This window comes from Mustela lutreola, chromosome 2, assembly GCF_030435805.1.
Source record: "Mustela lutreola isolate mMusLut2 chromosome 2, mMusLut2.pri, whole genome shotgun sequence".
In the NCBI taxonomy this organism is placed as follows: domain Eukaryota; kingdom Metazoa; phylum Chordata; class Mammalia; order Carnivora; family Mustelidae; genus Mustela; species Mustela lutreola.
In genome coordinates this window covers 115104180-115116744 of record NC_081291.1, presented here as the reverse complement: position 1 = coordinate 115116744, position 12565 = coordinate 115104180, and the positions used below count along the sequence as shown (strand labels likewise).

Here is a 12565-nt window from a genome sequence, read left to right as displayed (position 1 = left end):
TCCTGGCATTTGAGTTCCTCAGATTCTGAACCTTGTCTTTTCTATCTGAGTTCCCTAGAGGCACCCGGAGAATGATTGTTGAAGCCATAAGATGCCCCCCTTTCCCACATTGTGCTCTGACTCCAGCCACATCATCTTGTTAAAAAAAATTTAAAGGCAAATATTCTCAAACATTCTGCCTGGGATTTGCCTCAAGAGAGTTCACCCTGACAGTGTCCCACGAGGCTGCGTGAGTGGATCTGCCTGCCTAGGGAATTTGAGCCTTTCAGAAGAAGGGACAAAGACACCACAGTTTATATGCAGTCATGAAATGCAGCCGGGCGGGACCAACCCTAACACTTGACTTCTTCCCTGTCTGACCTAAAGCCAATCCTCCCCTTTGTCCTTCTCTCTTCCTCCCCTTCCCATAACCACACCTCCCTTCCTTAGTCCTGCTGTAATGAGTTTTCTAGAACTGTGGTCTTTACAAGTCTCGAACTAGAACTACCTGGATAAGGGGACAGCGTGACAGCTGGTATATTTTTACAATGCTCACTAAGTGAGCAGTATTTGAGAAATGCCCCCAATATGTTCTAGAGTATTAAGGCTAGTTCAACTTTTTATTTTAATTTGAGGTGAAGGATCTTGTCCGTGGTTGCATCTGCATCTCAAGAGCCAATACAGAGCTGTGTCCCCTGCTTTACACAGACCCTTTGCACTAACCTCACAGCCTTTCCTGACAGGCCCTAAATCATGAGCTGTTCCAGAAACCTTAGTGGGTATGGCTGATGGCCACACGGAGATTGGCAAGGTCATTGAGCTCTGGGCACTGGTGCTGAAATAGTTTCCTTAATTAGCAATGGCCAGAGCTCATTTCAAACCTGGGGACAAGCTACTCCTTTAGCAAGTTTGGCAACCTGTCTGTAGGCAGAGGTGAAATTAGTATTTAGGAAGTAAACTGGGACCAACAAGAAGGTTCCTTCGGAATCTTGGTATCTTACTGCCCAGAGAAACAATAGCCTTTTGGTCTAGCCCTTATGTGTTTGCTGAATTCCTGCCCCCAACCTTCTTTGAGAGCACCTGTTAAGTTTTCACCTTTGTGTGGTCTCTGGTTAGAACCCACCAGTGCTGGGGAGCTCATTGTCTTTATCACAGACCAATTTTGTTTTCTTACTTTTACAGGTTGTGATCCTGTTACTCCATGTCCCATCCTTCAGACACTCGATCTGGAATGTATCCATCTCCACATTATCCTAGGAAAAAACATGAAGAAGTTGTGGCCTTCGAAGGAGGTTGTTTCCCAGTATAACCAGCTCAAATTCCAAAGCCAGTTGTCCTTGACCGAGATTTTTTAAACACGGTCCTCCAGGGGCAAGGTCGATGATAGGAAATAGAGAGTTGCTGAATTCATGGTCCCTGTTCCTACTCTGGAGAGGGGCAAGGACTGTGTGGAAGAAAGGGCTTGGACAACTGTCTGAAAGGGGAACACTGTACCTCTGACTCCTGTTCTAGAGCCGTGGCTCTCAAACATAGTAGACATCACTATCTTTTGCACAGACCACTGCCCTCCCGGCGCCCCCCCCCCCCGCCCCGCCCCGAGTTTCTGATTCAGTGGGCCTGGCTTGGAGAACATGGCTTGGATTTCTAATAAGTGATGTGATGCTGTGGTGGGGACCCTACGTGGAGACGCATTCCCTGAGAACCCTCCTCTAGCTTGGCTCATACCAGTCTCACCTGGGTAACATAACAAAAAACCAATCACCGACCCTTACCCAGGGATTCTGCTTTAATTCACCTCAAGTGAGGGGCCTGTGAGGTCATTTCATATTATTTTTAAATCAGCCAGGTGATTCCTAGGAGAGTGAGCACCATCTGTCTGCCATCTCTAAAAGCTCTCCTTCCTGTCCCAGTCTCCCCCAGTAGGCCTGATTGATGAACTTTGTTAATGTTGTCTGTCCTGATTGTAGGGATGAATGAATCTTGATTTGTTTTTGATATTCAAATCAGCCCAAGCTCTGATAGAGGACTTCTGTGCCATTTCCAAAGGTGAAAATCTGGGATGCATGCTTTGGATTTTCAAAGGACTGGAATTTCTGGAACACGTTGGAGGTTTATGGGGAAGTTAGGGAATCCTATGGTGGGACCATGACAAGCTCTGGAAGCCCATCGGCCTTGGGAGGCCCTAGAGCATTCCTCTGGCCCGGTGGCTCTTCCTCCTCCAGCAGGACCCTGTACCTTCAGCATTTTGTAGCCTGTGTCACAGCTGATGAGCACCTGGTCTTTGAAGGAATACGTGGTTTGTAGGGGCTCAATTTTCCCGTGGACAGGAGGCTGTGGCTCTGGGCACTCATTCCCTGGTGAGAGCAATGAAAGGACAGTAGGTGAGAAAACAAGGAAAAGTCTGTAACAGGCAGCTGGCCCCTGGGGTGCAAGTTGTGGTGCAGGGGAAACCCACAGAACTGGGTGTTATGGGCCTGCACCTTCTAGGCCCTGAAGAGTTATTCTGGAAGCTTGAGCAGCTGACTTTCCAACTTGGACCTCTAGTTCCTCATCTGTAAAACGAGGTGGTTGGCCAAATGATTTCATCACGACTCAGGGTTGGGCAGGATATTAGGTGTCATTGAGTGCAACCCTTGTCTGAGGCTGCCTTTACAACATCTTCCATAGTAGACACCAAACATCTTTTTTATTCCTACAGTGACAGGGAACTCAATACCTAGCAAACCTTTACTTTTCTTACTAGACTCCTCTGATCAAAGGAACAGTATTTTTCTATTCAATTAAAATCTGCTTCCTTGTAATTTGCTCTCACAGGGCAGAATTTGTCCTCTTGGGCTTCTCAGGATGACTCTAATTGCTTTTTCTCCCCAAGACCATTCTTCAAAGAGTTAGAGACACTGTGACCACATGCCTCTGAGCTTTCCCTTCCAAAGGCTACATTGGACTGGATTCCCAGGCCTGAGTTTACCCCTGACAATTTTTCCTGGACAAACTCTCCCTAGAATTGGACACCAATGTGATAATGCAGGAAAGACCAGGATATCAGATCTATGAGCTGGATTAGCCACACCCAGCACCCTCTTCTTCCTCGGCTTACTGCAGACTTCTGGGGTAAAGGCTCTCCCAGAGTTTGGGCCAGGACAGGCTGCCTTGGAGTACTGGGGAATGACACCTGTGGATGCTATCAGTCTGTGGCCACAGGAGTCAAACAGCCATCATGAAACAGTATGAGCTTTGGGCCCACACTCAAATCCCTGCCCCAGCCTTGGAGAGAGCTGAACTGGGAGGGTTCTTTCCAGGCCCAGTGAATCAGTGTGAAAGAGAAGAGTTTAGGAAATAAGGTGGGGTTTTGTTTGTTTGTTGTTGTTTTTTAAATCTGCTTATGTGATTCTGAAGTGTAGTAGGTTTGAAAGCTATGTCTAGTCTAAACCCACCATTATTGCTTCTCTTGCCCCCATTTTATGGATGGGAAACTGAGTCAAGAGGGAGCATATACCTGGCTCCACACTCCTCTGTAGCAGAGCTGGGGGTCCTGCCACAACCCCAGGGGAGTCCCAAGCCTGTACCCCTCATCTCTCAGCCACTGCCCCATGAGGGCTGAGCACAGTGAGCAAGCATGACCCACAGAGAGAGAGGCCATGTTACCTGTTGCCCTGTACGAGAGCCTCCAGCCCCGGTTCTCCCCTGAGTTGTCGCTGCGGAACAGGATCTGGACACTGTGGCTCTGGGTATTGATGGGTTCTGGGGCTCTCTCTCCACAGAAGGGCCCAAAAACATTTGGACCAGCTTTAATCTATGAGGAGCAAGATGGAGAAAAAGGGTTACATCTGAGCAGTGGTAGCAGTTGCTGGGACCATCTCTATACTGAACCCCGGTTTTCTGGAAGCCTCCATAGGAACCCCTAGTGTGTTTTTTAGTGGGCATCACCATTCACCAAAGAGTTCCATCTCCACTCTCTCATTTACAGATTACAACAATCTTGGTAGTGGATGAGGCAGGCTAATAACTCTCTTCTCAGAGATGAGCATTCCAGGCTCAGAAAGGGACAGAGCCCTGTCCAGGGGCATAGGATAGAAAGGGCCTCTGCTCTCACAGAATCTGCAGTCTAGTCAAGGATGGCAGGGATGGGGGAGTGGGACTAACAATAAATGACAAGCAAAATAATTACATGTGGTGGCACAAATTATAAAAAAAAAAAATCAGGATGATATATACATATAATATAAATATATCCTATATATTTATAATTTATGTGGTACAATCGGTGTAACCTAATTTATTATTTATATATTAGATTAAACTTTACTTATTTTTGTAATAAAACTTCAAGTAGGTGGTCACAGATGGCTTCTTTGGTTGGATTTAAGACATAAGGAAGAGGGGAAAATACTTTCCAGGCAGAGAAAACAGCATATGTAAAGGTTAAAATCAAAGGTGGGAAAGGACCCAGCAAGTATTAAGAACAGAAAGGAAGCCAGAGTGGCTGAAGCAGAGGGAGAACCATAGCATGAAGTAGGAAAGGCAGGCGAACACCACATGGTGTTGAGGAATTTACATTCACTTCCAAGAACAACCCTGATTTAATCTGGCTTTTATAAAGCTCAGCCTCGATGCCGTGGAGAGCAGACAATGTAGGGCAAGGGTGGAGGCAAGAAAACCAGCTGGAAGCTTTGCAAGAGAGATGATGGGGTTTGGCCTGGGATGCAGTCCGTGGGGAATGGAGAGAAGGAAGTAGGCACTATTAGCTGATCTGGATTTTCGGACTCCCAGGACCAGGTCCTTCCTGTGTCTCTCACTCTTTTTCTTTCCATCTCCAAGAATCAGGACTCCCAAGCCCTCATCTGATGACTTCTACAATCCTGGGTGATATCTCTATCTTATCACCCTTATTGTGGATGGGTGAAAAAGTGAAGCCCCATGAAATTAAGTACCTGGAGAAGGCTCACAGCATAGCTCCTGAGCTACTGTGTGTGGTAGGCAAAATTCTAAGATGGTCCCCATGACCTTCACTTTTGGTATTACTTCATGATGATATCATATAACTTGGCAAAAGGGATTTTACAGGTGGCCAAGAAGTTAGCATTCAATCAGGGAAGATCCCTATGCTGGATCCGATTAAGCTGGTAGATGGTATTTTAAATAATGACCTCTTGGGAAGCAAGCAGCTTGATCCCCTATCCTGGGAGAAAATAAAGGGCCAAGAATATCAATTTTCCCAATTCAACCAAGATTTCCCAGCATCTCCAGGGCGAGCATCCATTGTAGGCTTACCTTGATGTAGTCATAGGGGCAGGACACCTCAGGATGATCCTCAATGTCGAAAATGTCCTCAAACTGCAGGCTGACCATGAAACCCTCCTCTAGCTCTATCGTGTAGAAGCATTCCGAGCTCTTAGGATAAGGGTTGGGGAAGTCAGGGCTGGTGATCACGCCGGTCCTCTGGGTAAAGAGGTTGTCACTGCACTCCACTGTGGGAACATACCAGAGCAAAATGGCACACCAAAACCAAGGCCACAGCAACCCCTTTCTTATCTGTTACTATAATTTTCCCACTGGTCCTGAGAGGCAATCAGGGAAGGCATCACTATCCCTATTTTACTGATGGGTAGAATTAATTTATCCAAGATCACACATCTAGTAATTTTCAGAGTTAAGACTCAAAGGCAGTAAGTGTGAAAGCCTTCTCATCAGATTCTCTGGTATTGGTGAGGGGAAAGGAGAGGTCTGAGACGGAAAGGTTTTGAGACAGAGTGGGAGGGGGAATCAACTGGACCTCTTTTTCTTGTTCTCCCCTCAGCCCAGAACTCCATTCTCTGTTCAAAGTCTTCCTGATCCCTCATCCAACACAGGATCCTCACACATACTATCACTCTTTGGCGTCTAACCTTGCTGTTTTTCCTCTTGCTGCTGACTACTACCTGACATTATGTAGTATATTTGCTGGTGTATTTTCTTGCCCCCACTAAATTGTAAGTTCCCTGAGCTCAGGGATTCTGCTTTGTTCCCCACTGTAGCTGCAACAAAGGACCCAGTGTCCTGGGGTCATGGCCATAGCTTAGCCCTGCAAAGGCCCTTTATTGGCCACCAAAACTTTCTCCTTGGGCTGACCCATCTTAAATCTGGGATGTCAATCCTTTCTAAGCCCCTAATTATTGTGCTCGTTTGCAAGTGAGAAAACTGGCTCAGAGAAGGGGCACGGTTAACCTGAAGTCCTATAGCTTTGAGCTGCAGAGCATGGTTAAGAGAATCTTGAATCCTCTTGAATCCTCATCTCTTTTCATTTCCTACCCCAAGCACTCTCTGGGGGGTGACATCGCCCCCATGGGGGCTAAAATTGTTTGGGGTTTTTTTTTGGAGTGATTACTCTTTTTATTCATAATACACAGATGGACAGAGTACATAAACACATATATAGTATTACCTGTGGTATTAAGATTTCACAGCTAGTGGAAATTAGGAAGATAATGTTTAAAAAGTCTCCTGGAGGCAGAGGAGAAACTGAAAACAAAGATACTGAGAAGCTCTACTCATTCTCAGCCCTCACTGTACTTAGCATGTAGTAGATACTCAGTAAACCCCTCCAGAATGAAAAGCAGAGAAAATAGAGCCCTCTTGAAGAAACCTCCTGTATGTGCCTGCTTTATAATGATGAGTCACATGGGTTTTGTTTTGTTTTGTTTTCCCCTAGAAGCAAGGGAATCTTTTGAAGGAGGAAGGAAAGGAAGTCTTGCTTCCAGTTTTGCTCTCCTCCAATGATCCTCCACGTGGTTTCCATGAGACTCTCCTAAAACACAAATCCTTATCCTGTAACCATCTATACTAATCTGCTGTCAATGCCTCAGACTCTGAGTTTTTGCAGAAGCTCTTCTCTCTGCCTGAAGCACCCTCCTTTTCCTTCGTCTTTGTTCTCTGCCAAGGGTCACCATCTCTGGGACATGTCTGCTTGCGACGCAGTGTAAACTCAGGTAAGATTGTACCAAGCCCACACTTCTTTTACAGCACTGATTACATTTCACCATTTTCTTCTGTGGCAATGACCCCACTAGCCAGGGAGACCCTCAGGGAAAGTGGCTGAAGCCTTCTATTTGTCCATTTCTCCATCGCTGCCCTGCCTGGACACAACAGCTGGGTGGGCATGTTCACTAGACAGGAAGATGAAGAGAGAAGGAATGGGGCATTTTCTTGCTGTCTCTCTTTGTCTCTCTCTTCCCACACCTTTCCTTTGGACTGAGGTTCTTTTGATCACAGAGGAACTTGGGAGGCCATGGGAGTGAGGAGAAAAGGAATTGCTGGGTGAGGCCAAGCTCATGGCTCAGAGCAAGGGGACCAGGAAACCCAGGTTTTCCCATAACTTGGCCAGGCTTGTTACCTGCAGTAGGAGAGCATAAATTCCCGCTGCTGAGGAAGAAAGAGGGCCTAGAGGTTAGGGCTTCTCAAATGTGGTCCTTTGGGCCCTGAACCCAGACTTTCCAGCTGGTGGGCATTTCAGCATCTTCGTCCATGTGGTATCTGAGGCCGAGCTCTCTGGCTTCATTTCTAATTGTTCCTACTCCGTATCTGTCCCTCCTTGGAGCCTCCCCTAATCTTATTGGAAAACATGGCACAAAATGGTGGCATGTAGTGTGATCCCTGGGCCCCACCTCGGCAGGTCCTGTTGTCTGTATGGAGGAGGTAGCCAAAGCGGCAGGAGCAGTAGTAGCCGCCGATGTAGTTATGACAATAGTGGTCACAGGACAGCTCCTCATCCTCCCGTTCGGTGCACTCGTCCACATCTGCAGGGCAATCAATCCATGTGTGAGGATGAAGACAACAGCCACCATCTACAGAGCACGTTGTATGGGCCACTCCCTGTGCTAGCTTCACATAAAGCCCAAAAGTAGCCATTCCTTCCCTTTACAAATGAGGAAACTGGAACTCAGAGCAGCACAAGGCAACTTACCCAAGATGGCAGAGAGCCAGGTTCAAGGCCAGGCAAGCTGAGTCCTCGTGATGCCAGTACCCTTTAATGCTTGTGGTAATAGCAAGCAGGACTGTCACCCTCTTACCATCCACATTCCACAGATGATGAAACAGAGACCTGGGGCCTTTAAAGAACTTACTCCATGTTACAGAGATGGTAAGTGGTGGAGTCAGCATTCACAGCCAGGGAGGCTGGCTCCAGAGCTCACTCTTCACGTCTAGTCCATGCTGCGCCTCTCTCTTTATGTCACTTCCCTCAGCAGTGGAAATGTAAACATTAAAATGTATGTTCTCAACCCGATTTAAGGATTTGATGGTATATTTTTCCCCAACAGATACAGGAATGGCCAAAAGGCACATGAAAAAATGCTTGACATCATTAGTCACCAGGAAAATATAAGTCAAAACCATAATGAGGTACCACTACATATCCCGCCAGAATTTTAAATTTTAAAAATTGAAAAATTGATAACATCAAACTCTGATACATTGGTGAAGGAATATAAAATGGTACAAAAACCCTTTGGAAAAGGTCTGGCAATTTCTTGTGAAATTAATATATAGTCCTTCTCTATGACCCAATAATACTACTCCTAGATATTTACCCAATACAAGTGAAAGCATATGTCCAGAAAAAGGCTAGTACAGGAAACCTCTTTAATGAGAACCTCTGTAAGGAGGTTGGCTCTGTAAGGAGAGCCAAAAGAATGGATAGAGCGCAGGTGTCCATCAGTGGAAGAATGGATAAACAGATTGTAGAATATTTATACAATGGAAAATTGCTCTGCCAGGAAAGGAACGAATTATCAATGTGTTGCAACATGACCGAACCTCAGAAACTTTACCCTGAGTAAAAGAATCCTCACTTCCAGAATATACTTTGTGCATATTCATTTATATAAAGTTTCAGAAGAGGCAACACAAATCTATGGTGGAAAAAAATTGGAACAGTTGTTGCTTCTAAGGGAGATGGGAGCAGAGTGTGATTGGGAAGGAATATAAGGGAATTTTTCTGGGTCAGTGGTAAAGTTCAATATCTTGTCAGGGCTTTGGGTCACATACAAATAAATTTCTCAAAAATCAACAAGTGCAAGTGCGCTTAGGCTTGTCCATTTCATTGAATAAAAATTTTACATTCAAAGAAAGAAAATTATAGATAGATATTGCTCTTCACCAAAATGATTTGCATGCTAAAGTATTTAGGAAAAAGTGTACTGCTGTCTGCAATTTACTTTGAAATGCACCAAAAAGGATGGATTGATGGATAGATAGAAGATAGATGGGGAGATATATGATAGAGCAAATGCAGTAAGGCATTAATGGCAGAATCTCTATGGTGAGTATGTATGTGTTCCTTGTGAAAAAGAAAGCTTATGGTACTTCTAGTTTTTAGAGAGAAAGGGAGACCTGAGGATGAGCCATCCACTTCTCCAACTTACCCACGGCCATGTAGTGGGCATCAAAGCCTGTGAATCGCTCCTCATTGGAGAAATCTGACCGGAAAGTGATGGACATGAAGGAGCCGGGGGAGAACACGACTTCCTGGCCAGGGGTCTGCTCTGTGTCTGTAGTCTCCTGGCCACAGAACGTTGCTAGCACCTGCTCTTCTGTTTCTACCTTTGGGGTCAAGAGAGAGGGAACAGGATAAGTAGCTTCCCAAATTAACTTCCCTGCTGGTCTCCAGGAGAAAAGAGGGAGAGTCTGCCCACGAGTATACCAGGCAGGCTAAGAAACCCAGAGAAAGGGGATGCAGGATTCTGGGACTTGAGGAATCACACAGTATGGGTTAAGTCTATGTGCCTGTTTAGTCGGTGCTTCATTAACTTGTGTAAGTCCATCAGAAGTAGCTTGACATCTGTCATTCCTATAGACAGCAAAATGGCTTATTTGTTGAAAATAACTCAATATTAGAATTCAGAAAGAGTTAGATAACTTCACGGGTAGATTCCATATGCAACAGGAACTGACCACATTTCCAAAGGTCAGTCATTGAGCATTCAGTGGGTGCCTGCCTGTGAGCAAAGCATGGGAGCTGTGCATCGGGAGACAGGGTTTAGTCAGACAGAAACACACACACAGGACTATTATACAGAGCGACAAGGGCTTCAGCAGGGAACACAAGCACTGGGAACGCGCACTTCGGAAGGAGATGAAAGGATCAGAATGGAAACTACAGGAGAGCGGACACTTTGTTTTCTTTGCAGATGCGTTTTCAGTGCCTGGAGGTGGAGGTGGAGGTGGAGGGAGACCTGGGGCATAGCAGTTACCCAACAAACGTTTGTTGTCAAGAACTAAAATTTGAGGGGTGTTCTGAGGACAATGAGAAGCCAGGGAGTCTGTAGGGATTATAGGAGGAGAAGTACATTGCAGGGTAGGTTGAAATGAGATTATGACTGAGCTGCTTATGCTCTCTCTCAGATAAACAAATTAAAAAAAAAAAAAAAAAGACCGAGCTTGAACACCATAATAACACTGTGTGACTCTTGCTTCTGTGAGTAAAGGAAAGACATGAAAATGTCTGAAAAGGGAAATTGTGTAAATAGAACTATATTTAATAGGTGGTCTTCATAATTCAGGAATGACTGGAATCTTCTCTGAAATGGTTGTTTGTGTTAAGACTCAGAGGCAAAAATGACCTATTTGCTGAAAGAGTTCCCTACTTTGGACGACCCGGAGGCCCTGTGTAAATTCAGGGACCCAAGTACAGATCCTGAACTGGTTGCATAAGCTGATGTTGTGTGAGTTTGGTTTGGGAAGCACAATATAGTAGCTGGTTGGTATACGTATTTGACTATGCATACTTGGTCTACCTACCACTGTATCGTTTACACTAACTGGCTTCTTTAGAGGTTGTGTTTGTGTTTGCAACCTCTAGATTAACATCTTAGTCAAGATGCATGAGAAAATCTCTTAGCTAGAATGACTCTGCTGCCTTTCAAAGTCATTAAAGGAAAGTTCTCAAAGGCTCTGCCTATCTCTAGTAGCTTCTAATACATTCATTGTTTTGTTCATTAGCTTAGTATGTCAGAAGTATCTTGACATTTGACACTTCTGTTTTGAAACTAATGATTTATTTATTTAAGATAAGTAGGAGTTTTAAAGAAAAACAATTTGCCTTGGCAACAAAGCACAAGGACAATTAATCACTAACTTTGGGAACTGAAGTGTAAACAGAAGATGAGATCATGGCTTTGCTGTTTATTTCTCTTCTCTGCAGATACTGACCAAACTCACACCAGCCTTATTACTGTAGACTGTACCTATCTGCACACAGTCACTTCTTCGACCACCATGGCTGGTTTATTATTTTGGTTATCTGAGTTTTCCAGATAGCTGAAGTTTTACCTGATTATGATTAATTTATTGTTATTATTTGATGTAATGCTTTTTAAAGTGCTTTATTTTTTCAAAAAAATATTTATTTATTTATTTGAGAGAAAGAGTGAGCAAGAGAGGAGAGAACACGAGAGGGGGGAAGCAGCAGAGGGAGAGAGAGAAGCAGACTCTCCACTGCACAAGTGCCAGATGTGGGACTTGATACCAGGACCCCGGGATCATGACCTGAGTTGAAGGCAGGTGCTTAGCCAACTGAGCCACCCAGGCCTCCCTTTCAAAGTGCTTTATACAAATCCCTGATTTCTTAGGTGAAACATGCTAACTCTTTTTGGTGATCCAGGGACATTATTATGAATGTCAACCACCTTGGGGATATTGTGTTGTGTCATGTTACCTGCCCTGCATGGAACAACCCCCGACCATAATGCCTTTGCAGTTCTTATGTCTCCCTTATGTAGTGTTTTATTTTGTGTCTTTTTTTTTTTTTAATCAGTCTGTTAACTGAAATGTGTTGTAAAATAGAAATTAGTTAAGCTGCTCTTATTAGAACTTAATAAAAATAAGACTAAGTAGGTTTAGAGTGAAGACTTAAAATAGGCATGAAGGGGAGACCACTGTCTTAGTGACTTCTATTTTGGAGTAGTATAAGGTAGATAGACCTGGCAGTTGGAGGTCCTGGGCGTGTTCCTGACTACCATAAACTGTTCCATGACCGCCTGCTCTCTAGTTCTCAACTATCCACCTGGTAGAGCAGGGGTTTGAACTAGCTGATCTATATGTCCTCTTCCAATCTGATGTACTGGTATTCTAACAAGTCATCATGCCCATACATTCAATGGGCCAACTAGAAAATGGTGAGCAGGAGTTTTGACACACTGATTGCTTTCTTTTGAAGAACTCGATGAACTTGAACTTCTTCGTGATCTAGAACCATGTTATACCAAGTCAGCTACTTAATGAATAGTGATGCCTTGAGCATTAACACTTCCAGACTCGACAGCTTCCTTTCTGTATTTTTATATCCCCAAAGTTTCTGTAGATAGGACACTTTCCATGTAGCTACTCTCTGTAGTACCAACCAGAGATAACATGGATCAGGGGAGACCTAATGAAGATCTGTGATAATAAACTCTCTTGTAACTTGCAGGATAAAGGACATTTTCATGATGGCAGATAAACAGTCATCACATGCAGAGCCACAATATTGCAGAGAACAGGTAAGCATGTTCCAGCTGAGGCCTATGGAAAATCTGAGCCATCCCTACCTTTAGGAGCAGGGAAGAGAAGGCTC

The 12565-nt window shown here is 44.6% G+C and overlaps 1 protein-coding gene across 3 annotated transcripts in view; it reads right to left on the bottom strand.

Moving 5' to 3' along the window:
* Window positions 1–12565, bottom strand: part of MASP1 (MBL associated serine protease 1) — a 65137-nt gene that overhangs the window by 27292 nt on the left and 25280 nt on the right. For all 3 annotated transcript variants that reach the window (XM_059163181.1, XM_059163179.1, XM_059163180.1), the window contains 6 exons: window positions 9378–9555; window positions 7620–7751; window positions 5251–5447; window positions 3625–3772; window positions 2215–2333; window positions 1154–1232 (listed from right to left, as the gene is read on the bottom strand). In XM_059163181.1, coding sequence (XP_059019164.1) covers window positions 1154–1232; window positions 2215–2333; window positions 3625–3772; window positions 5251–5447; window positions 7620–7751; window positions 9378–9555 — 853 coding nt within the window. The remainder of the gene's footprint in view (window positions 1–1153; window positions 1233–2214; window positions 2334–3624; window positions 3773–5250; window positions 5448–7619; window positions 7752–9377; window positions 9556–12565) is intronic.